General features: G+C 42.7%; 2 protein-coding genes and 1 pseudogene across 4 annotated transcripts; 2 read left to right on the forward strand and 1 right to left on the reverse strand.

The window, feature by feature from the left end:
• Positions 1-600: 600 nt before the first annotated feature.
• On the reverse strand, positions 601-8,187 carry LOC120664963 (serine/threonine-protein kinase tricornered-like). 2 transcript variants are annotated; one of them, XM_039944363.1, is made up of 14 exons: positions 7,820-8,187; positions 6,801-7,190; positions 5,997-6,171; positions 4,860-4,943; positions 4,540-4,781; positions 4,214-4,451; positions 3,577-3,656; positions 3,381-3,465; positions 2,880-3,011; positions 2,692-2,805; positions 1,730-1,777; positions 1,304-1,388; positions 1,147-1,203; positions 601-1,060 (listed from the first exon to the last, which is right to left on the reverse strand). In XM_039944363.1, exons 2-14 carry the CDS (start codon positions 7,010-7,012, stop codon positions 939-941), a joined length of 1,674 nt encoding a protein of 557 aa, XP_039800297.1. In that variant the 5' UTR covers positions 7,013-7,190; positions 7,820-8,187; the 3' UTR covers positions 601-938. The 2 variants fall into 2 exon arrangements, with proteins under 2 accessions (XP_039800297.1, XP_039800298.1); XM_039944364.1 differs by having other exon boundaries at positions 7,637-7,937.
• A 6,722-nt stretch (positions 8,188-14,909) lies between these two features.
• LOC120664965 (protein PAT1 homolog 1-like) lies at positions 14,910-20,866 on the forward strand. Of its 2 annotated transcripts, XR_005671064.1 has the most exons (6): positions 14,991-15,350; positions 15,541-15,701; positions 17,123-17,179; positions 17,638-17,707; positions 18,278-20,532; positions 20,628-20,858. XR_005671064.1 is itself a non-coding variant. In XM_039944365.1 (5 exons), the coding sequence occupies exons 1-5, from the start codon at positions 15,287-15,289 to the stop codon at positions 20,329-20,331; spliced, it is 2,406 nt and encodes an 801-aa protein (XP_039800299.1). In that variant the 5' UTR covers positions 14,910-15,286; the 3' UTR covers positions 20,332-20,866. The 2 variants fall into 2 exon arrangements, 1 of the variants encoding a protein (XP_039800299.1); XM_039944365.1 differs by having other exon boundaries at positions 14,910-15,350; positions 18,278-20,866.
• Positions 20,867-21,151: 285 nt separating this feature from the next.
• On the forward strand, positions 21,152-23,646 carry LOC120664966 (annotated as a pseudogene).
• The last annotated feature ends 1,271 nt before the right edge of the window (positions 23,647-24,917 follow it).

Here is a 24,917-nt window from a genome sequence, read left to right on the forward strand (position 1 = left end):
GAGAGGGAATCAAAGAACAATAGATGCCACTGTCCAGGAGAGAGAAGAGAGAATCTTTATATTAACTAATGTAAATGTGAGATCAACATTACATCGAGAAATAATGCTAAACGTTGGAGCTTGTTTTGCTAAGCTAGCACTCCATACGTCGGTCCCATATTAGCACAACAATAGGGAGCAATACACTTGTGTTGCCCTTATAGACCCGAGGTATAATGGGGTTGCAGTGACGAGCACTCGCTACATTTGTGACGTACACCAACTAGATCTTCAGAGACAAACTGTAACGTCATTGTCGTCGCTTTAGATTTTGTAAGACTGCGTTGTCCCAAAAACTTCATTCAGCTGTATTCACATAAGTTCGCCGAAGAAAGTAAGAAAGCGATAGCAGCTGTTGTCTTTTGCAGACGAAAGCACTTAAGAGTGTTCGTGAAAGACAAACTGCAGCCCGGCAACGCACAAATAACACAATTTAATTGGGAATATATGGTGTGACCAATGGCTGGCGAAAGCAGTTGCCCACGACAAAACGTCAACAGCCCACGATAGCAGCTTGGAGTTCTGGGCGCTTCGGTTAGTCGAAGCTCCTGCAAGTTTACAAAAACCAAACATGATATGATGCCAAAATGCCATGTCATACACATGCTCGCTGCAGCTCGTGCCTGGTTACGAGTAGGGGTGTAAATGACATACGAGTATACAGATGCAAGCCAGTATGCCTGAGAGGTTGAGAACGGTTGGAACCGTAACACAACATACAGCGAACGCAGCTGCTCAAATCAGATGCCATACTATTTGGACGGAGAGGTTCTTTCTAAAGCATTTGACTAAAGAAAGCATAGTTAGGATTTATAGACAGGGAGCGGGATGATCAAAAGACAGCAGAATTTTTTTCCTTGTTTTACTTTCCTATGCTTTACTTTTTGAACCTCCTTATCCTATTTACGTCGAGGTTGGTATTGTTCTGATGGAATGCTGGAGTGAGACGAAGGTTGCCCCTCCTTCGGGGGCAACATGCTTAAGAAACTTCCTTGAACAGGCTCCTCTTCGTCCATGCTCTCTGTTCAGAGATAAATGAAGGTAAGTGGATCGATCACAAAGATAAGGTAATGGAAGGGCAAGTAAAATACTGGCTCTGCTCATTACCAAACAATGTCTTGATGGTCGGCCGCTTTGGCTTTGAAGTCTTTTTCTTCAACTCTGCTGTTGCACCGAGCACAAAATCATTATATTGTCAAACTAAATGTATAATTAAACAAGGCGAAATAGTGCAGAGGATGAACAAGGTTAAGGGAGAGCCAACCAATTCCTGCCACTTCATCATCATTTACAATTTCAAAGTTCTTGTAAGTATATCCAACAAAGTTAGCATCCTTCGATGGAAGCATCTGTAAAAGAATAGTATTCTTCAATTCATTGACAGGATAGCAATAAAATGAAGCTAAAATGCCTGATACGAGTAAATTTCTAGTCAACATCCTAAATATCTGTGCCCTCCAAATCTTAGCAACCTTGGAAACGCATAAGTTTCTTCATATTTCATGGTTAACAGATGCATGCTAGATGAACAACAATACTTTTTCATGCCCGATGCCATGAGGGGAAAATCAATGAACAAACATAAACAATAAAAGATTACACTTGAACAGCAGATATGGAACTGTCTATAACTAGTTCTGTACTGTAAACTTCCTCTACCAAAAAAGTTTTCATGGAAAGTCATGCATACCTTTCTCCATGGGCCAGACTTAGATGAACTTTGCATTTGAGCACCAGTCTGCAAAATAGTGAATTTGATAATCAAATGCGTGATCAGTACAACTTTTTTAGAAATGTTTATTAAAATTGTCCATGCAATCATAATTCAGGTTTCACCATATCAACAACAAACGTGCTATCATTGAAACAATGAAAGAACAGAGTATTACGATTGGAAAATCCCAAAGGCCAAAACCAAGATTAATACTGTTTAAAGCCCAACTGATATAATAGGAAATCACACTAGATTCCTCCCGATTTGCCCAGCTGTATTGCCTAAGCAGCAGGTATAATTTGTGATTAGAGCACTGAATTCATTTAATTGTACTACTAGGGATATAGCCTGGAATGTTTTGACTTTTGAATACCCTACAGAGAGATTCAGCCTACAATGAATAGGGAACCAAGGAATTATCACATGCTGATATTCAACCCTCTGAAATGAACATCGCTCAAGACATTCTGAGGAACCCCTTGAGTGGTTTTGAGCAGTTGTGGCCTCTGCCCCAATCTCTATTTGTTTACGCCGGTGCTAGTTGATTGGCTAGATAACTCAGAAGCAGGGTAGTAGCCTAGCAGTAGTGTTCACACTTAGTGTGAGCCGCTTTTTTCTCTTATGTCTGTTTCTGTTTCAAACTTCTGTATTTCCCTTTTACTGTGAATGGAAATGGGGTTGGACCTTGTCTCGGGGGAAAAAAAGCATTCTGGGGAATCCCTTCTATTCAATCTGTACTTATGCTAGCAGTGCCCACAGGTAGTGTTCGAATCCAGAATGAACACTACTCGATATGACAATAAAATGAAAATAAGCTCACATACACTGTATCAACGACTGGTATGTGGCATTGACAACCACCAAATTTTATACAGTAGGCAAATATATTGATGCAGATTATCTGCAGAAGTAAACCAACTGGGAAAGTAGAATATTACCTCCTCAAATTTCTCAAAATTTTGAGTATCTAACTCGCCATTAACTTCTGGTATGAAAGCAGCTTTCATCTGATACAACTGATCCCATTGAACACCTCTAAACCATGGATGCGCCTAGAGAGGAAATTATAGTGAAATTAGTTGGGTATTTGAGAGCAATGCACGTGTATGCATAAAACATGACGCACTTTTATTTCATGGGCTCCTTTTGTGCCTAGCCTCTGCTCGACATTACACAAAAGCTTGCTGATGAGATCCTTAGCTTCGGGAGAAAGCTTTGCCTCTTCAGGGAATTTCAAGTGACTTCTCCAGTTCACAATCTGCATGAACAGAGAAAAACTAAGTTGAGATGCATGCTCATAAGTCATAATAGTATTTTGCTTTACTACAGTAAATGAGGCAGATGGGGAATTTGCATCCATACACTTTCCATCTATACCAGAGGGCTAGTCAATGAGATGTGGGATCATTTTTATATAATGGCCACAATAATTAAATAAGCTTATAACCACTAACTCCCAGCCACAATGTAATTGTGGTCACAAGACAGTCATACTACTGTGGCACATCGTGTAACCTGCTCTCATGTAAGTGTTACAGTTTGGCACGATTTATGAAGTTTGCATTGGACAAACCTAAATATAGAATATGTATAACAAGCATATGTATCCTGTGGATATCACAGGTACCTTTCTGCAAGTTGACATTGGATCCTCTGAATAAAATGGAGGGTAACCAACAAGCATTTCATACATGATAGCACCAAGGGACCACCTAAGGAAGAAAAAAATGTGATGTCAAGAATCCATGAAAATACACAATGCATAGGGGTGTCACAGAATTACTAAGTTTAATAACGAAAGATAAAATTGCAAGAAACCTAACCAGTCACACTCCATTCCATATCCTTTCTTCAGTAGAACTTCTGGAGCAATATAATCAGGTGTACCAACTGTTGAATATGCCTGTGTGCCAAAAGTGCAATTAAAAAAAGTTAACTGTGCTCAAGTGTATGGTCAGCATGACAACACAGAAACCAGAATTGTGGAAAAGGGTACAAAAATCTAGCTGAAGACATAGGAAGGACTCAGGTTTACCATGAACTGGTGTCATGTATGATTCACATAATCCACTAGACAATTAAAAAAAAAAGTCAACCACAGGGGCAGACTCCTCCTGGGTTGTGTTCTAATAAAGTGCCGTGTTTTGAACCCAGGGTCAACAAATAATATATCCTTAAAATTAGGAACCATTATCATCCTTTTAGAAGTTTAATAATGATTGATTCAGATAGATATGTCCAGACTAACTACAAACTTCATTAGTGAAAACACAGTTCAAAACCTGACAGTTGGAAGGAGCAGTGTAACTTCTGTATGGCTTTATGACAAATAGGATGCCAAAAGTAGATAAAGTGCAGGCAGAGAAAATTGGGTCACGACAATCAAATAAAAAACTACCATAACATTGGAATGCTGTTTCCTGGTCGTCGATAAGTTAACCCAAGTTCGGATATACCTACCAACATTCGGCGATTCTTTTGCCAGTGTGATAGTTGCTCCTGCTGTGTACGCCTCGGTGCAGAAGGGTTGCTTAACCGACTGGTATTATCAGGCAAAGGTTTGGTGCCTTTTCCAGGTGTATAATCTGGTTCATTCAAATTTGGAAAATTACTGCTGTCCAAAGGTTTACACAAACCGAAGTCAGAAAGCTTCAGGTGACCACTGCGATCTAACAATAGATTGTCTGGCTTGATATCCCTGATAAAAGGAACACAGAGATACATCATTTAAATTATAGGATCACCAGGCCTTTTTAGGGGGAGGGAATGGAACACTTGTATGGTACCGGTGAATGTAGTTGTGCTTGTGAATAGATTCAATGGCAAGCACAGTTTCTGCAATATAAAATCTAGCTTCATCTTCTGTTAGTGTGTCCTTGCGCATAAGTAAAGTCATCATGTCCCCACCAGGAAGGTATTCCATGATGAGATATAGGAACTCTTCATCTTGGAAAGAATAATAGAGCCTAACTATGTAAGCACTATCAACTTCTGCAAGAAGATTCCTTTCAGCTTTGACATGTTCTACCTGAAATATGCACATACGTGTCAGAGTATAACATGCAAATCAGAAATAGAGACAATGCAGACAGACCGTACATGGTACCTGGCCCCTACGAAGCATTTCAGATTTCTTGAGCTTTTTCATTGCGTAAACATTCTTGGAGGTCTTCTCTCTACAAAGACGCACCTGCACAATTACAATTTAGAGTGGCGTAAGTGACTCAGGGAAAAGAATAGCATAACAAGTAAAGAAAGGAAAAGAGCCAAGAGTCAACTGAAATAGAAGACAGAAGAAAAATACTACTTAAAACTGCATGAATCAACTGCACTAGGTAACATTTTTTTTCTCTTATTTTCTTCTTGAAAATAAAGAAAAGGTGAAGCCTTGTAGCGAAAAGGTGTTCATCCAAATATATTGATGAAATATTTTTTAAAAAAAAGTAACCAGCAGATGGCAAAGACATGACAGATTAACTCCAAGAATCTAAAAGCCCAGAATGGACATCAAGGACAAAAGGCTTCTTTTTTCACAGGTATATTCTGAAAAACAAGGACTGCACCCTTTTCCATAAACAGTGGCAGGCATAGGAGGTGAGTGAAACATAAGCAGCTGGTGAATCTATCTAAAGATGCACGTTCCTCTCAAAAATGGTTAACTGCCTGCAAGACACGATAAAGAGGTCTAGTCCACCGAAACAACCTTAACGATGGAGGAGGAACATGAAAATGGTATGGTGGAAACAGCCAGGCTGCATTACATATTTGCATATGTGCACGCAACGAATAGAAACTCAGCACAAGCATGCATCAAGGGACCACATGACAATTGAATGCCATCAATTTGGAGACTAAAGCTGATATGGCCCATAGAAGGTTCAAATACCAAAGAATTCTAACGTGACAGAATAATGTCAGCAGTACAAGGACAACAAGGTTAACTTTATCCCAGTTTTCTTACAAGTTTCAAGCAAAGGAGTTATGTGTAAAGTTGTAAAATACAAGAAAGAGCAGCAAGGTAGTACAATTTTCCAATTATATGAAATATCCACGTTTATTTAGTGAAAAAAGATTGTATGCCCAATAATGTCAAGTACAACACTAGTATGTGTAGAACAATCACAGATGGGATAGAATTCAAAATACAAAGAAATACTGAGAGTATACCATTGCTCTGGTATGCACAAATTGTTAAAAGTCCGATAGCAGGCAGGAAAATGATGGAGACTAAAATGAACAGTACCTCTCCAAATGCACCTCTCCCAATAATAGTCAAAAGTTCAAAATCTTCAACTCCCATCTTGTGCCTCTGCAAACGCATGTATTCAGTCTCCTTTTTTTCCAAATGCTTCAAAATATTATTTTGCTCTTCTACAGGAACTTCAGCATCTTGTAATTTTCTCTCCAACATCCAGCGCCTAAAAGCAAACCAACATGTTATAGACGTAAGATATAAAAAATATTGCTGCAAGTGAATGCCATTGAGTAGAAGGAAACACAGAGAAGTAGATTGTATGCAGAATTGAGTGTGAATGTGTGTGGTGGTTGTGGGGGAGGGGGAAGGCGGCATGCGCACAGCATTTAGAATGAATATGTAAATTTACTTGAGTAAATTGTTCGTTTAATAAGGCAATCCTAAAAAATCAGCTCATGCATTATATTTTGGTGTTAAGATATTGGTTTTGCTAAGTCACTGTATTCCTAGAAGGCTAGAACTTAATATAGTACCTAACTTGAGTTAACGCCATAACTGGGCTTTCTATTCTGGTCACAACCAAGGTCCCAACACACTAGTAAGGACTTGATCTTAATCATCCACATGGCTGCACCTGTGTTTACCATTCCAGTCCCAACATGGCATGTGAATTGTTGTTGGGCATCCTGGTCAATAACAGTAAGATGGGGTCATTCAATTCTTTCCATTCTACACTAACACTACAACTGAAACTTCGATTTTTGCTACTTGTATGTAAAAATCAATGGGTACTAAATGTACAGCTAAAGTAGGCAAGGGTACAAACAATTTTGAGTCCATTGGACTGCCTACCTCTCTTTCCTATCTTGCAGGGACTTCATCTGGGTCTTGTAATGGTTCTCGATGTACTGCTTTGCAGCAGCAACCCTCTGTTTTGTCGCACTAGAAGGGGCATCATCCATCGGGGGCTTTCCTGAATCCTTTCCATGGCTGGCAGCCACTGCAGGAGACTTCGATTTGTCCCTCAGCTGGAACTTGTGGAACCAACTTCTTGCAGAATCCATCCCCACTCACAATGGCATCATCGCTGGAACTGGCCAAGCCTCTTATCCTGACCAAAGGCAGCAGGCACGGGGGATGTTGAAAGTTGAAACGGTCAAGTAACTCAATCCACCTCAATTGGATCAGGTATCCAAATCAACAACTCTCCGTGGAACCCGATGCTGGGGACGGGACCTCTATCTGAAACAAAATAAAATAATCCGCAATCAGAGTCGTTCCGCCCAAGTTGTGCCACCCATCGCACGACTAGATGGAACCGAAAATGTCAGCGAAACAGTTCTAATTTTAATAATTCAAGCCCGCTCGCCCACGGCACACATAAACCTACTCCGGATTTCAAAATCGACAACGCTGAACCCGAATTGCCCATCACAAGGAGTACCTCCAAACGACGACGACGACGGAGCATAAGATCTCAGCTCCAACCATATAAAAAAGTCCAAAACAAAATTTCTCGAACAACTCCATTTCGGCACCCAGAGCCGCGGAATTCGGTGCAGGAATCGCATTGCCGCGCCGCGAGGCCCCCAAAAATCACTAGCGAAAAGCAGCACCCAAACCCATCAACTAACCAGAGAACCAAACCGCCCAACTCAGTCCCCAAGACCAGAACCAGAGCCACGCACCGGCGAGCGCCAATTCGCCACCGGAGACCCACCAGACGAGCGAGTCCACCCGCAACTCCCAGCAGACGCGGCAGCAGTTAGAGAGTGGGGGAGGGGAACCCCGGGCCAAACCCGCGTGCCAAATCGGGCGTACAGGGGCGGAGCGGCGCCCCGGCGCGGATCGGTGGAGAGGGCGGCGCTCACCTCGGCGGCAGCGCTGGTGGCGGGGCACGCGTGGCGGATCTCGCGCGGGGCGGCGCCGCGATTGGAGCAAAAGCTGGGGGAGGGGGGCACTCGCGCGACCCGCTCCCGCTTTTCCCTTTCCTCTCGCTCCCCGGGTTGGTTGTCTTTTCGTGGGGGGAGGCAAACCGTGTGAGACCAAGGAGAGAGGAGTGAGAGAGACAACGAGACAGGGGGCGAGGAGGAGATGTGTGTAGGAAGGGGAGTAGCAAGCATTTGACTCGCGGAAACGAAACTTCCTGCAGCCTTCCTCGGCTGGCTCCGCGTCTCTCCAGTCTCCACCGGGCGCGGCGCTGCGCTATCCTTCTCCTCGCCCGCCCTCCATCACTGTGCGGCCCACCTGCCGCGCACAACGCGACCCCCCAGCTACATGTATCAAATCAAATCGACCCCGCTCGTCCATTCTGCTGGGGCGCTTTTGGCGCAGTTTAGTTCCCAAAATTTTTTGGGTGAAATTTTTTGGATAATATTTAACCACTAATTAGAAGTATTAAATATAAATTAATTATAAAACTAATTATATGGATGGACGGAAAATCACGAGACGAATCTATTAAGACTAATTAATTCATCATTAGAGGTTGGTCAGTGTAGCACGACATTGTCCAATCATGATCCAATTAGATTTAAAAGATTCGTCTCGCAATTTCACCTGAGGGTTGTGGAATGGATTTTGTCAGTTATTCACATTTAATACTCCTAATTAGTGGTCAAATGTTGTCAGTTACTGTAGCAACTAAATTTTTTTGGAACCTAAACGGGCTCTTTATTCTGTGGTTCTTTCGGAAACGGTGGGGGAGAAGGAAAACGGAGGTCCATTTGTTCGGTTGGACGCGCTGCCGCCTGCGGGCGGGCGAGTGGGTGAACGGCTTGTAATCCCCTAGAAAAAATTAGAAAATTACGGGAACTGGTTTTCGATGTCCCCATTTGCCACACGTTGATTGGCTGCGAGTCACGTTACCTTTGTCTCCATGTCGGAATTGCTCGAGCAGCTGAAAGTTACGTGACATACTCTCTTCGTTCAAATAATTTGCAACTAGTTAAATAATTTCAAATTTAATCGAATTTATAAAAAATAATATAATATTTACATTACAAAATAAGTATCACTAGATTAATTTGTAAATAGTAGGGAGAGCTTTCCAAACCTTCTAATAGCAGGCTCAACCCTTCCATTCCGTTTTATTTTGCTTCTTTACTTTTAAAAGGATTTCTATTCTATGTGCCAAACTCTGCATCCCTTTTGCCTTCATTTCACCCGGCTTTCTCTTCTGTTGTGTAAAATATTTTCACGCTAAATCCATTTAGAGATATAAATATTAGTAATATAATTTAAGTGAGAGTTGTATTTTTTTAGCGTACTCGACAGTTTTACATTTCTATGCCCCCTACGGATGGTAAGTCCTTGCACGACTTCATAATAAGTGTTTTCCACTTTTCCTAATATACTTTTGGCTGGGATTGAATCAAGATCCTTCATTTCATTTGCATAAGCACTGTTGGGACCTTCGCACCCTCGCACCCGAGGGTTGCTTAGATACCAGACAGACAAAGAAAACATAGCACTCAAAGACCTTCGGATAATCACTCACGGCGAGCTTTTTTCAACGATCAAAAGTTGTTGCAGTAGAGAAAGTGGGGGGTATTTATACCCCAGTTCCCGAGGTACATTTACACTCCTGCCCACGCATTTTTGCCTTATATCAGCACTTTCGGAACCCCTAATCAGTCTTTACTCTACAACCCCTGCCACAATTACATCTCTGCCCATACCGATTCCCCTTATGTCAGCATTTTCGAAGGTCTTGTTTGGTCTTTGCACTAGCTTCTCAGTTAAAGAGCCATTCACGCCACGCAAGCTTGTCCGAGTTGTAATCCTCACGCTTCTGCCACTCTTCCGAAGGTTCCTGAAGACTCGGGGGCGCTCCATCCTTTGGGCTACGTCCCGCTGGTTCGAGATCAATGGTCTTTGGCGTCCTCGGCTTCCGCTCATAGGTGGCGAGGGGACCTTCGCTAACCTTTGAAGGTTCTTCATCGATGATCTTGTGCGGGAGCGGAGCACCGAAATAACCTCCGATCTGCAAAGAAAGGGAAAGTGACGAATGCTCTGAAGGTTATGATAGTTGGTTAGCAGCGATCACCATTCTAACTGTAAACCTTCGGGTATGGCATCTCCAGAGGGAGTGATCCCCAACAAGCACTTATATGGTTTTATCATCCAAGGATCTATCTGGGCGGGCTAAACAATTTGTTAGCCGTGACTAAAAAATATATATAGCTAATAATTAGCTCTTGTGTGTCTCGATCTGTACTCTATATTGTAAAAGAAGTCGTTTTAAGTTTATTTTAAGTCAATCATTTTAAATTTTGACTATAAATAAATTTTTTTGAGTTGAGTTTGAAAATATGAAAGCGATGTAAGCAGATTCATCTTGAAATGTAGTTTTGTAAAAATATATATTTATTATATTTTAAATTTTTTTAGCAAAAAATAATGGTCAAAATTATTTTTGGAGAATCGTGTCGATGTCCGAACAACTTAATTTACAATATGGAGGGAGTAGGTACTTTGTGGTGAAACGTCTATTTTGACTTTCGCTCTCTCTTCCCCTTTTCGTGTTTTGCCAGATGTTAGGTGAGATGACAGAAATCAACTATTAGCTTTTTTTTAAGTTCAAATTATCTTCCTTCGATCATTTAATGGTTGTTTCTGTTTCAAATTATTAGTCATTTTGACTTTTCTAGATTTATAGATTTTGCTATGCATCTAGACATAATATATAGGCAGATGTGTAGTAAAGTATATGAATTCAGAAAAATTAAAACGACTAATAATTTAGGACAGATAGAGTAATAGCTAGGACCTTGCTGATAATTGCAGGGATAGAGTGTGGTGTGTGTTCGGGTCTATGTATGACTTTCTTCTTCTATCGATACAATGATACACAACTCTCTTGAATGTTCGAGAAAAAAGATAATTAGTCCAGCTATTAGTTTGTGTCCCAAACAGGATCGGAGGCTCAATTTGTATATATTTGTAATTAGAACAAACTAGGGAACGTATCTAGTGCAAACCACAGTCTTGGTGAAAATTCGTGTAAACTACGGTAAAAAGTCATCTAAATTTACCCAAAAAAATCACACATGTAGATGATATGATGATACACATTTTTGTAAAATATCTTGTCCAAACTCGACTTCGTTTGTGAGATATAAAAATAACAAATTTTATGGCTTGACTCATTAAATTCGTCTTGCAATTTAGTGTACAAACTCAACTGTAGCAATTTAGTGTCTAATCATAGTCTAATTAGACTCATTAGATTCGTCTCGCAATTTACAAGCAAACTATGCAATTCGTTTTTCATTTCATCTAAATTTAATACTTTATATATATAAAATTCTCTTTCGATATGTAAAATTCTCTTTCGATGTGATGGATTTGGAATTTTGAATTTTGCAACTAAACAAGGGCATACTAAGGCTGGGCTAAACCAGACTTTCCTAACCTATTTGTCTCTGTCATTGACGTGCCACCGCAATCATGCTGCAAGCTCTCGCAAGAGAATATCTCCGCATCGCAGTCGCAATCGCAATCGCAATCGCAGTAGCTAGCCACCCACGCTTGCAGGAGCGAGCTACCCGAATGCCGCTTCGGTTCTCACCGCCATCGAACGAACTATCGAAGCCGGCTGGAGCTCGCCACAACCAAACCGTACGACAGTGACGGCCACGTCCTGAACTCTAACAAGTAACAACCCAAATGCTCGAGACTGAACCTGCGCAGGCTACCAGCAATCAGGCCCCGTTTAGTTTTCAATTTTTTTTCTACAGTATCCGTCACATCAAATTTTTAGACACATATATGAAACATTAAATATAGTTAAAAATAATTAATTACACAATCTTGATTTCCACGATATGAATCTAACGATGTTAATTAATTCATAATTAGACATTAATTATCAAATAACAACAAAACATACAACAGTACTCAAATCCAAACTTTTTCACCAACCAAACACAACTTCAGTTCTGCTGCAAACCGTGCCGTGCAGCAGACAGACACGGCAGGGGGGAGGTTGCTCTGTCTGGCCTCGCTCCCCCTTGCTCGTTGACTCGTTGCCCCATGGTTCTGTTTGGTTTGGACATAGCACAAACTTTAACAAATAATTAGAGATACTAAATAAAAACAATTTATAAAATTAACTCAACAATTTTTTCGCTACTTCGCGAGACGTATCTAATAAGATCTTTGACCGTACGATTAGAGGTTGGTCGTTGTAGCACTACTGTAGCAAACCGTCGATTAATTACCGTTGGCTGTGTTTAGTTCCAAAATTTCTCTCTCCAAACTTCACTGTTCATTTATCACATCAAATCTTTTGCCTTATGCATGGAACATTAAATGTGGGTAAATAAAAAACTAATTGTATAGTTTTGATGTACACGACGAGACGAATCTTTTGAGTTTAGTTAGGTCATGGTAGGACAACAATTATCATAAACAAACGAAAAGTGCTACAATGTCCAATGTGACTCTTTTTACCACCATTTTACGGATCTAAACACAGCCGTTATTAAATTCGTCGCGAAAAATTACATTCATCCGTGAAATTTTTTTAAAAAATAAATTTCATTTAGTACTTCATGTATGGAGAAAAAAATATGTCGCCGCCCACTTGGTCGCCGTGGGCAGAATCACAGTTGCCGTAGCACGTACGTGTATGGCGAGGGGCTCCCCGCCTTTCTTCCAAGCCTCGTCCACCGGGGACCAGGGTTCACCAAATCGGTGGGAACCGGTCCGGCCCGGTTCCGGTTTGGACCGGTACCAAACCGGTCCAAATTCAAAATTCAAATTTAAATTCAAAAAAATGAAAATTCTCAAAAAAATCCTAAAAATACTTCAAGGTGCGACGAATCTAATGGTGTCAAATTTTCTCAAAAATTCGTTCATTTAGTATAGTTTGCGGGGATTTGAAGTTAAACAAAAAAACGTGCATACAAAAATATACAAATACAATGTAAAAGTAGTAAAAAAGATTGTAGGGTTCATTTAGACTAAAATATGTTATACAAACATTTATTTAGTATACTTTGCGGGTATTTGAATTTAAACCAAAAAAGAAAAAAAATTTGAATTTAGCCGGTTACCAGTCAAACCGACCGGTATACCGGTACGAACTGTTTGCACAGATGATTTTAAATTCAAATTTGATTTCGACAGGTTTGGACCGGTTTCCGGCCAAACCGGTCCGGTATACTGGTACCGGACCCCGCTGGTTTGGCTGGACCGGTCGGTAACTTAAACCCTGCCGGGGACAGGGGTGGGAGGCAGGTGCAACCACCGCCGCCCGTGCCGCTCCCCGTCCGATCGGGCGGCCTGCGGGGGAAGAGAAGGCGGCGCGCGGTTGCTTGACGCCAAATGCAACGCCGGCTGGCCGGCCGACGTGAGGGGCGGGCGGCCGCGGGGTGAAGCACTGAAGCTGGCCGCGCGCGGCAAAGCAATGCAACCCGCTTCGGCCGCTGGTCGTGTCGCGGTCGGTTCCTCGGTTGGGTTCACACCCGCGTCTCGGGTTGGGTTGGCGCGGTAGTCAGACGGGGATCCTATCAGACGGCGTAGGCTTGGTTGGAGTCTGGCTCAAGAAAAAAATAAACACACGGGTGGCGCCCGGCGCCGCTTCGATCGTTGTCTCACTCGCCGCTTTGCCTTGCCGGCTTGTCTCCGCGGACCATCGGATATACGTGAGCCTCCCTGGCTGGCTCCTGGCTGCGTTCAGATCGCCAGACGTCAAACGCAATCATCGCGCGCGTGCCTTTTCTTGTTGTCACGTGTTTTGGATCGGGGCGGCAGTTACTTGCATGATTAAACCATATGGTTTCAAGGTTTTTTCTTTCTGAAGATGGTTTCAAGGTTCAATTCAACTGGCCTGCTGTGTGTGACGCTCGATCGACAGTCGAAACGACTTACGATGGACGTACCGATAGCACGTGTGCAGTTGATCATGGTCGCTGGTGCGCCCAAACGAGATTGTACTATAGCACTGTCATTAGGAAAAAAAGTAACAAGAATGTTTGTTTCCCTTGTGTTACTCGCGGTACAAAAAAAAATCTTATATGTATGGAGTACTAAATAAAATTTATTTGCAAAAAATTTTCACGGATGAGTGTAACTTTTCGCGACAAGTCTAATAATGATAATTAATTGATAATTGGTTACAGTAATACTACAGTAACCAACCTCTAATCGTACGGTCAAATACTTTATTAGATTCGTCTCACGAAGTAGCGCAGGAATTGTGAAGTTAATTTTGTAATATGCCTTTATTTTATACTCTAAATTATTGATCAAAGTTTATACTACTCCTGCTATTGCACAAACCAAACAGTATGTTCAATGTCGCTTGGGTGGGGTGGCGCATTCGCCGTCGCTGTGGTGAGGTCATACCCTCGCAGTAATTTCTTCCTCGAGATAAAACGGTCATGGTTAAATGATTGCGAAAGATGGGTACTTTTCGCGTAGCTCTCTATCTGGCACGGTGCCAGTCAAATTTCCCGTCATGATGCAAGGACTGTTCAATCTTCCCAACACCACAGAGCTCGAGACTCTAAATGCTCGAGCTGACAGTCATTTCCGGGAGAAAGCATTTGTTATACGATGAAAAAATATTTTTTTTTTATTTTAGGTGCTCACAAGGGCACAGGGCCCATCCCTCCCTGCACATCCCTCGCATGGGAACGGTCATGCATGCAAATTGCAAATGGTTTCGCCAAAGTGCCAAAAAGTTGTTGTTTACAAAAAGGCGCGTGATTTAGTGTGACTAATGATCATCGAAGAGAGATAAAACAAGCTAAAGAAGCCAAATACTCATAGAAGTGATTTAGTAGAACTACATAAGTGCCCTAGAGAGAGAGAGAGAACGGCAGAAAACAGTACGCGCAAAAGGGACCCAAAAATAAACAAATGTAGGTAGAGTAACACGCAAGCCAAGACGGAGTCTTCTCCTTTACGACCCAAATAATCCACCAGCGCTAGCGCTACTCGATCTGGCCTCAGCTTCAAAAAAAATAAAAAATACTCGATCTGGCCTCTCCACATAATCCTCGCGTTTCGTGAGCGTGCAAGTTTCCCCCAAAAATCCCATTAGATCATTTTCAGATTGTTCTATTCTATAAAAAGCATGCGATTTTCAGTTAACTTTTCTTCCCTGCCATAATTCCGGCCCCTTTTTTCGATTTTATATATTTCCTCTGGGTTTCTTTGGCTTTAAGTCCAAAGGGAGAAGAGAAGTAAGCAAGACTGAGGCGGAGACCAGCTGTAGCCCTCGCTCCTCCCCCCCTCTGCTCCCGTCAGATCCAAACCCCACGCGGAAACCCAAACCCTAGCGCGCCGTTCGCGCCGCCGCGTGCTGCCGTGGGGGCTTCGAGGCGATGAGGGGCGTCAGGGCGGATGGCGGCGGCGGGGGAGGCGCCGCGTCCTCGTCTTCGCCCGCAGGTGATCTTCTTCGTGGCTAATTTTGGCGTGCTTCCGTTGGGATTTTGTTGGCTGCGGTTTTGGTGGTGGCATCCTCGGGATTTTAGCGGGGGTTGTTGCTGGTTATTCATGGCGCGCTTGCCGCTTGGGAATTGCTCGGGTTGTTGGGCTCGATTAGCTAAAATCGCAGTTTCTCTCCCTTCGTCTGCAGAGAACTCGCGCTTCGACGCGGCGCAGTACTCCTTCGGCAAGGGGCCCATGGAGGGGCCGGAGCTCGGTGGGTTTCGGGAGGATGGAGGTGCCCATGGCGATGGTGGCGGATTTTGTGGACATGATGATGTGGGCTACCAGTTCTCTTCTATGGGGGAAGAGGTGCGACTCTCGGCACCTTCATATCTGGCAAAGCTGGCTTCATAATTTCCTATGGATTTTGTGCATTGCATGCTTCATATAGGTTTGGTTTTGTTGGTGCTTGCTACTGTTGGATGAATAGCGAGAGTGACTTGCGTGCTATTTTCTACCATGGGATTGGTAGGCTGTGATTTTGACATATCCAGTGTTAGTGGTTGCTTTTGCACCAAGGGTTCAGATCGTGTGGTCTAAGTTTCCTGTTCCAGGCCCAATATTTGGTGGAATGTAGATTCATATCTGACCTCTAGATAGGGCAAGGCATGTATATGATGCAATAATTTAGAAAATCATATTCCTAATTGTGTGCCCAATGCATGCATTTGCAATTCCTCCAAAATAGAGAACTCTGAATATACATTTATGTGTGAGTAGATAACAGATAAGAAACCCAGAACTTTTCTGCTACTAACTAGTTTGGACTTGCTTGAACATTATTGAAATACCTGAATAGCATCAGCTAAGATGTTTTATGTCTGGCTTGGCAGTGGAGAAAAGAAGAAAGTATTTTTATGATATTGTTTCTGAATCAGCCTTCTGCCTTATAACAGTCTAAGGGACCTACCATTGTGTTTGATATAAATCTGTTATTGTCGTGTTAAAGCTATTTCCATTGCGAGAGTGATCAGGTAGGGCACGTATCTGTTATTGAGTTTCCTTCTGGAAAGAAGTCAGATGCTTTAGCTGCTCAATCTCCGACTTCAATCGCTGTAGAGTTCAATGTTAAATTCAAATGTGCAATATTAGACCTTGTATAAATGCTGTTACTCAAGCGTTCTATTTCTTGCTTCCATTGTATTTAAGTTCATGACAGCTGTAGTTACTTTTCCTCTATAATGCAAATCTCCCTTTCAACGAATATTTTAGTAGCTAGGGGCCAGAGCTTGAGATTGAAGTACAATTGGAGTAAAAGAACTCCAATCAAATCTAATGCAATTGGTATGGGTTACTGTTTGGTATAGGTAGCACTTGGAAGTGTTTAGAGATATAATGATCATAGGATCTGTGCATGAGCACAACTGGCCATGTTCTTGTTAACAATTTAATCAGAGAATATAGTTTGTAGTTGTAGCCTTGTATCTGTTGTACTTGTCTGGATCTGGATAACAACACGCTTTTGTGCACTAAAAATGCAGTTAGATTGCTGTAATATAGTTAAAGCACAATGATATGAAAGATTAGCTACCAAACTTTTAGTCTGTGGCTCTGTGCTACCAATTTGTTTCATGGGCTGTTCTAAGAATTAGTTATTCATCAAATGATCAAATACAGCCCTAACTAGTGGTGCATTTCCTCCTTCCCTTGTCTCACTTCCTTTTATTGGTTTACTTCTATTCTTTCTATAGATCATCATGATCATTTGTCTGCCATTTGTCTTCCTGCAGATTGATTGTATGAGTAATTTGTCTGAAATTGACGATCTTGCAAGTACTTTCGCAAAGGTTAGTGCCTTGTACCACTTTCTTGATTGGTGATCAATTCAATTTGTGTCTTCTACTTCAAAATTACATAAGCATATAGATATCTTGGTTCATATGATTTACTGTATCCATGGTAGTGAATTGTTTGACCAGCAGATGTTTGAAGGTTTCTTAAGGCTATGTCATTTATTCATTATTGTTCTTTTCTTTAACTCTTTACCACCATTTCTATTTGTATATACCGCGTGCACAATCCATTTCCTTCTTAGCCATGCACATAAAAGTGGTTAAGTCACATAGTATTCTCAAATTTTTCTAGTTGCATATTATGCAATGAATCTTGAGGTTATATATGCCCCTTTCCAAAGTTTTTTTATTTGATTATGTGGGTGGTGTCATGGTACATTGAGTTTTATCTATATTATACTCTTTTTCAATTATAACTTTTTTTTTTGTCTTGCTGCACTTCATATATTCAGTTGAACCGAAGTATTAGCGGAACAAGGAATCCTGGCGTTATTGGTGATAGACGATCAATTTCAAGAGAAAGTAAGTAGCATATCTGCCCTCTATTACCATGAAGCTTAGCACCGCATATTAAATGGAGGACAAGGTTTTGTTATTATCGAATGTTTACTTTTGCACTGAGAACAATTTATTTACCTCAGTATAGCATAATTTCATTCTGTATGACATCTTGAACATCTTATATTCTTATATTAGTCTAAAATAGCTCTGGACATTGTAAATATGTTGCACTTGCTGGCATACTAAACATTAGATATTTTACTGATGCGCAATCCAAAGTCATGCTTATTTTGTCATAAAGCACCACACCTTTTACACATAACATGAGGAGAAAAGGCACATAATATCTAGCTGGCCTTCATTCATGTCCAATGTGCCCCAAGCAAGTACTCAGGCTGGCCATGCCCCCTATCTTTGTCCCTCCAAAACTACCATCATCTCCCGTCTGTTGCAAGTGCACTCTCTGGATCACTGTTATCGATGTAATAATAATAATAATAATATATTGCCTTGTTGATAAATAATTGTGATGTCATTTTTTCCGTCACATTTATGGTAATATTCACTGACCTATATAATTTCTTCCTTCAGGTTCTTTAACTACTGACTGGGTTCAAGATTCAGACTTCATCAGTTGGGTAGATCAGGGTATGCTAGACGGTGATGAATTTCTGGACAGCAAACGGTGGTGCTCGCAGCTGCAGTCTTCACCTCACTTTGGAGAGTCGAAACCACTGTCTCGCACGTCTTCATATCCCGATCAACCACTACAGCACCGCTCGAGCGAACCTATTCTTCTACACAGATCTACTTCATTTACATCCTATCCACCACCAGGTGGCAGCACTGGGTTGCCTTATGCTGCTCAAGGTCTTACACGGCACTCGAGCATTCCATCACCTTCTGCTGGTCACCTTATGGGTTCTCCAAGTTCGTCGCTTTCTGGCTCTCCATATCATATGCATGGTCTATCTCATGGACTGCCTTATGGACGAAGCACATCTTATGCCGCTGCAGATCCTTCAATGAACAATCTTGTGCAAAATGATTGGCCGAACCAAGCTGGCCCATTCGCTTTTGATCACCTTAACCGGCAGTCCAGTTTATTGCAACCACAATTATCTCTGCCAAGTAGTTCAATGTCTTCATTGCTTTATTCTCAGCAGCATCAGAGATTACCACCAGTCCAGCCCCCTTTTCAGAATTACCTAAACTTGCAGCCTCACCTATTCTATCACCATCAATCTCCAGAGATGGGCAATTTCGATCATATTCCTACTGTGCCTTCACCCAGAGACAAGAGATCAAGGTCAGGAAGAGGAAAGCGCAGCATACGCTTACCTCAGCAGCCTTCTGATGCAAGTAGCCAGCATAGTGAGAGTGTGGGGATAAAGTTCAGATCCAAGTACATGTCATCTGAAGAGATTGAAAGCATCTTAAAAATGCAGCACTCCGCAAGTCACAGCAATGATCCTTACATTGATGACTACTACCACCAAGCTTGTAATGCCAAAAGATCTGTAAATTCTCAGAAGTCCAATTTCTGCCCTATATCAATAAAAGATTTCCCCTCGAAGTCCCGCTCTGGTGGTGATCAGCATTCATATCTACAGGTTGATGCTAATGGAGGAGTTTCATTCTCTGCCATACGTAGACCTCGCCCTCTTCTTGACGTTGATTTGCCTGGATCTAGTGATGGTATGTATGATCATAAGTCATCCACGAGGCCATTGGAGAAAGAACCAATGCTTGCAGCCAGAATAACTGTTGAAGATTCTCTTCGTCTTCTTCTGGATGTTGATGACATCGATCGGTTCTTACAGTCTAGTCAGCCGCAAGACAACAGTTTCCAACTGAGGCGAAGGCGACAGGTCCTCCTTGAGGGCTTAGCTGCATCACTTCAGCTCGTTGACCCTTTTGGCCCCAACAAACCTGGTCACTCACCTGGATTGGCCCCTAAGGATGACCTCATTTTTCTTCGCATTGTTTCTCTCCCTAAGGGACGTAAGCTTTTGGCACGCTATCTTCGACTTCTTGTCCCTGGAAGTGAGCTGACCCGTATAGTTTGTATGGCCGTCTTCCGACACCTGAGGAGCTTGTTTGGGGGTTTGCCGTCAGACTCTGGTGCTGCAGAAACAACCACTGGTCTTGCCAAGACTGTTTCCTCTTGTGTGCACCATATGGAACTAAGTGCTCTCAGTGCCTGCCTTGCTGCTGTTGTCTGTTCATCGCAGCAGCCACCTCTCAGACCACTGGGTAGCTCTGCTGGTGATGGGGCCTCTCTGATCATCAAATCTATACTGGATAGAGCAACTGAGCTACTGGCAGATCCTCATTCTGCAGCAAACTACAGCAGATCAACACGTTCACTTTGGCAAGCATCATTTGATGCCTTCTTTGGACTGCTGACGAAATACTGCGACAGCAAATATGAAAGTATTGTGCAGAGGTTTGCCATGCAGGGATCCAACTCTCTGGGTGGACCTGATGCCACCAAAGCAGTTAGCAGGGAGATGCCTGTTGAGTTGCTACGTGCAAGTCTTCCTCATACTAATGACCAGCACCGCCAGACACTGCTAGATTTTGCTCGAAAGTCTACGCATGTTTCTGGTTTCAGTCCTAATGCTAGCCGTGGACATGAATAGTTCCAGGATAGCTCCATTGAAGAGGACCCAAAGCTTATTTTATGTGCAGTTTGTCTTCAGGTGGTATATCTGGAGATGTGCTTGTGACCTCATCGTAAGGTGTGAGCTTGGAGAAGTTCCATTGGCTCAGTGAAGTTAGCATTCAGGATGTGACCATGTGTAGGATCGAGATTATATTTATAGACTGAAAATCTCCTTTATGTAGGTCCTTTATATCACCCCTGATCGTTATGATAGATTATGCATGTATGTACCCTGTTGTAACTGTGTAGTGGTGAATTGGACATCTGTTGCAGGTAGCCTAATTGACTTATTTTCTCCCATTGAAGAGGACATTAGTTGGTGGATGGCAACAGCATAACATACCACCGTGCCACCTACTTGTTTCTGGAGACGTTTGCTTCAGCTGGGTATGTGCCAAAGGCAGGAGTGATCTGCCACAGTTGTATCTACTGATCTCGTCTCTCTCCCTATATGGATTGTGATATAAGCTTCGTATGATTAGTCTATTAATTCGTTACACTTTATACTGTTCTTTTAATTCTTTTCGATGTCTTTTTGTGTCCTTATTCATCTCTTTATTCAGGGTATGTATGTTCACATACCCTTATTTATACAACAAGATTGCAAAGATTGATGTTTGGCAGAGGCAAGCTGGCAGGTTTAGGTTGTGCATCAAGAAAGTTTGCCAACGGTTGTTCTGCTGCTCTAATAATTAGCTGTTAATTGCTGTTTGCTGGATGCTTGCCTTCTCATAGCAGTCGAAGACTCGCGCGGCTCTGTTATCTCTGATCTCTTTTCGAAAGTAGCTCTGCTTTTCTCGCACCATCCTGCCATAGATATAGATCCACACCGTAAAACCTTCTGGCGCCTTGGCGCGCCATTGTCATGGGTAAAACCGTAACAACCAGCGCGTCCTTCCACTTGGCTCTATACACTGATGGCGCCATAGGGTTAACCGCTCCAATTTCCCCGCCCGCCGCAATGCAGGGCTCGTTCGCGGCGAGGCCGCCGCCTCCCTTGGTTCGCGCGCCCCCCGCTAGCCTGAGCCGCTGTCGTTGCCCCAGGTCGGAGGCGGTGGTGCGGTGTCAGGTGGAACCGGAAGCGGCGGTGAAGTCGGTGGGTTGGGCGCCTCCGGGGCCGTACACGGGGCGGGACCCGGAGGTGAAGAAACCGACGTGGCTGCGGCAGCGGGCGGCGCAGGGGGAGAAGTACGCGAGGCTGAGGGAGTCGCTCGGCGAGCTCAAGCTCAACACCGTCTGCGTCGAGGCCCAGTGCCCCAACATCGGAGAGGTAGGATCGAATCCAACACGCACCGCTAAATGCTAGTCTTAAGAACTTAAGATTCGATGCATTGTAGGCCGCAATGCGGGTATGGTTTCGGATTTTGGTTTGATTTCGTTATGATGGTGATGGTGTGCAGTGCTGGAATGGGGGCGGCGGGGCTGGCGGGGAAGGGGACGGCATCGCGACCGCGACGATCATGCTCCTAGGTGATACCTGTACCCGGGGTTGTCGATTCTGCGCCGTGAAAACTAGCAACAAGCCTCCAGCACCGGACGCCCTGGAGCCTCTGAAGGCAGCCGTGGCAGTCGCGAGTTGGGGGTATGATCTCTGGCAGAGTTTGTCATGTTGAAGGTGATGGTTGGGCTACATATTGTCTGACAGATAACGTCCTTTGCAGAGTAGACTATGTTGTGCTGACAAGTGTTGATAGAGATGACCTTCCTGATGGTGGAAGTGGCTATTTTGCTCAAACAGTCCGAGCTCTCAAGGTTTATCCCTTGCAGCACTCTAGTTTGAAGGCAGTATTCCAATCTACTGTGCTAAGTTTTTTTTTTCAGGAGTTAAAACCTGGGATATTGGTGGAGTGCCTGACTTCAGATTTTCGAGGTGACCTGGATGCTGTTTCATCATTAGCGAACTCTGGTCTAGATGTATATGCACATAACATTGAAACAGTGAAGAGTCTGCAGAGAATAGTTAGGGATCCCCGAGCAGGGTAATGCTCTTCTTGATTTCATTTCTGTCATCATATAAGTTTTATCAAATATTCCTGGGGATTGTGATACCCATTTAAGGTTTTCTATACAATCACAAGTTTTATAATACCGATCATGGATATCTGCAATTCCTATTTTTGAAAACTGAAGTCAAGAAAACCAAATCATATAAAATCAGTGGAATCATTACAGTTGCGTTTGGCCAAGCCCCCCCCCCCCACCCCCACCTGGTTTTTTGTCCCCACAGATATGATCAGAGCTTAGCTGTTCTATGCTAAGATTAGTAAAGCGGGCATGGTAACAAAGTCCTCTATCATGCTTGGTCTAGGAGAGACGGATGAGGAGGTGAAGCAAACCATGGCTGACTTGAGGGCTATTGATGTTGATATCCTGACCTTGGGGCAATATTTACAGGTTTGGTCTTTGTCCCATATGACATAATTTTTACCCCTTCATGTATTCCCCCACTTTCCCAGCCTTTCTTTTTGTAACACTATACACTGAAAGCTTCCGGATTTTACAGCCCACAGAAAGGCACTTAACAGTTAGAGAGTATGTGACTCCTGAGAAGTTCGATTTCTGGAAGAGTACGGAGAATCTTTAGGTTTTCTCTATGTAGCTAGTGGACCTCTGGTAAGCATAACATATACTTACTGCTTTCCAACAATGCCATCATAGAACGCCCCCCCCCCCCCCCACCCACCCACCCACCCACCACCACCCCAAAAAATGTCATCATAGAAAACGAACAATATGCTTTCTAAAAAGACAGGGGATTTTACCAATGCTCATTGCGGCATAGAGAAGGTTGAGCATTCATTGAATCATGTCTAGGAAAGGCTTGGAACACTGCTGGCCGTCCAACTTGCTAGCAGGATACATGCTATTCGGTGTTGTTGCTATTAGCTATTCACTAGCACTTGCTTTTGTACTTGTTGCATGTTTTCAGGTTCGGTCGTCATATCGCGCAGGAGAGCTCTTTGTCCAGAATTTAGTCAGATGTAAAAAGGAAACGCTTGCATCTACCGCATCTTAGCGAGCTACCTTCAGGCCGCTTCTGCTCTTCGATCATATCCCATACTCAATATTGTACTGTAATATGGTCTGCAGAAAGGCCGGTGCGCAATAACCCGTCAATTCTTCAAAGTTATATGCCGTAGGCATTTGGAAGGACAGACTTGTAATACTGATAATCCTGTAATTCTTTGTGTTACACTGTTGCTCCGGCTGCCTTAGGGTGAAATTGCCAAAATTTTGATTTGTACCATTTCAGATGTGTATGGAAATGCAGCCAGATGATGAGAATCAATTAGTGTTTTTCTTAGCCCAAAAGGATTTTCCCCCTCTTTTTTGTATTTCTCCACTTATACTGTTTTGTTTATAAATAAAATAAATAGAGCAATGATTCATCTTATTTTAAAACGCGTACATTGATGCTGTTCAAGCTGCATAATAAGCAACAGTAATTGCGACTCCTTCCAGCTGAAAGCTGCAAGGTTTAAGCCAAAATGTAAAATATCTCATGGAAAAGAGCCAGAAGGAAAGCCCGAAGCAAAAAGCTCAGATGAAATAGTCGACCAGTGCCTGGGGGTATTTATGTTTCCTGTGTTTATAAGTATTCATTTGCACAGCCAACACAACGGGGTGGCGGCGCAGTTGGCTAGCGCGTTGGTCTCATAGCTTGTTGAGTGATCCTGAGGTCGAGAGTTCGAGCCTCTCTCACCCCATAAAAGTTTGGCCAGGTGATGATGAAACGCTCTGTGACACATGGGTCGTCACGGTTAGTCATCTTCATAGATGCTACGAGCTCCTCTGAGCTTTGGCCCAAACATTTTTAATTTTTTATTCTCCTTGCAGGTGATCAAGTCCTTTGGTTTCACAATGTGGTCACTTGAATCGAGAAGAAAAAAAATAATGTGGCCACTTGGTTTTCTCTGAAAGTCCGACGTGATTGAGATTGGGCATATTTCTTCAAAAATTTGAGATTGGGCACCGTCTATGCACCCATGCATGCCGAGAGGTTTAGCGGACAAGTAGCACAATGCCCCCGTGTTAATTGGGATCAACGTGAAGTGAGAGGGACAGACTAGTTCGGCTAGCATTGTTCAATCAGATGTTGATCGGGCTGACATCATCCATGGTGGGGTCCCTTTCCGTCAGGCGTCAGAACGTAAGTATTAAGGTCTTGTTTAGATCTCAATTTTTTACATCTAAAAACATCACATTAAATATTTGGACAAATGCATGGAGTACTAAATAAAGTCTATTTATAAATTTTTTTGTACGGATGAGCTGTAAATCGCGAGACGAATCTAATAAGCCTACTCAATCCATGATTTGCAATAGTGATGCTAAAGTAACCATCCGCTAATTATGAATTAATCATGAATTATTTAGGCTCATTAGATTCGTCTCGCGATTTACAATCCAGCCCTGTAAATTTTTTTGTAAATAGACTTTATTTAGTACTCCGAAATAGTAAGATTTCAATAAAAAAAATTTGGCTAAGAGAACTAAACAAGATCTAAGAAGTTGGTAACTTAGGGGTGTGTTTGGTTGAAGAGCGAGGTAGAATGGAGTGGA

The sequence above is a fragment of the Panicum virgatum genome, chromosome 3N (genome assembly GCF_016808335.1).
Source record: "Panicum virgatum strain AP13 chromosome 3N, P.virgatum_v5, whole genome shotgun sequence".
Taxonomy (NCBI): domain Eukaryota; kingdom Viridiplantae; phylum Streptophyta; class Magnoliopsida; order Poales; family Poaceae; genus Panicum; species Panicum virgatum.

Coding starts and splice junctions, on each gene's coding strand:
- LOC120664963 (XM_039944363.1), bottom strand. CDS start 7,012: ATGGATTCTGCAAGAAGTTGGTTCCACAAGTTCCAGCTGAGGGACAAA. Junction 6,172..6,800: donor CTGCAAGATAGGAAAGAGAG/GTAGGCAGTCCA, acceptor GTTTGCTTTTAG/GCGCTGGATGTTGGAGAGAA. Junction 1,061..1,146: donor GACCATCAAGACATTGTTTG/GTAATGAGCAGA, acceptor ATCTCTGAACAG/AGAGCATGGACGAAGAGGAG.
- LOC120664965 (XM_039944365.1), top strand. CDS start 15,287: ATGAGGGGCGTCAGGGCGGATGGCGGCGGCGGGGGAGGCGCCGCGTCC. Junction 15,702..17,122: donor TCTCTTCTATGGGGGAAGAG/GTGCGACTCTCG, acceptor GTCTTCCTGCAG/ATTGATTGTATGAGTAATTT. Junction 17,180..17,637: donor TTGCAAGTACTTTCGCAAAG/GTTAGTGCCTTG, acceptor TCATATATTCAG/TTGAACCGAAGTATTAGCGG.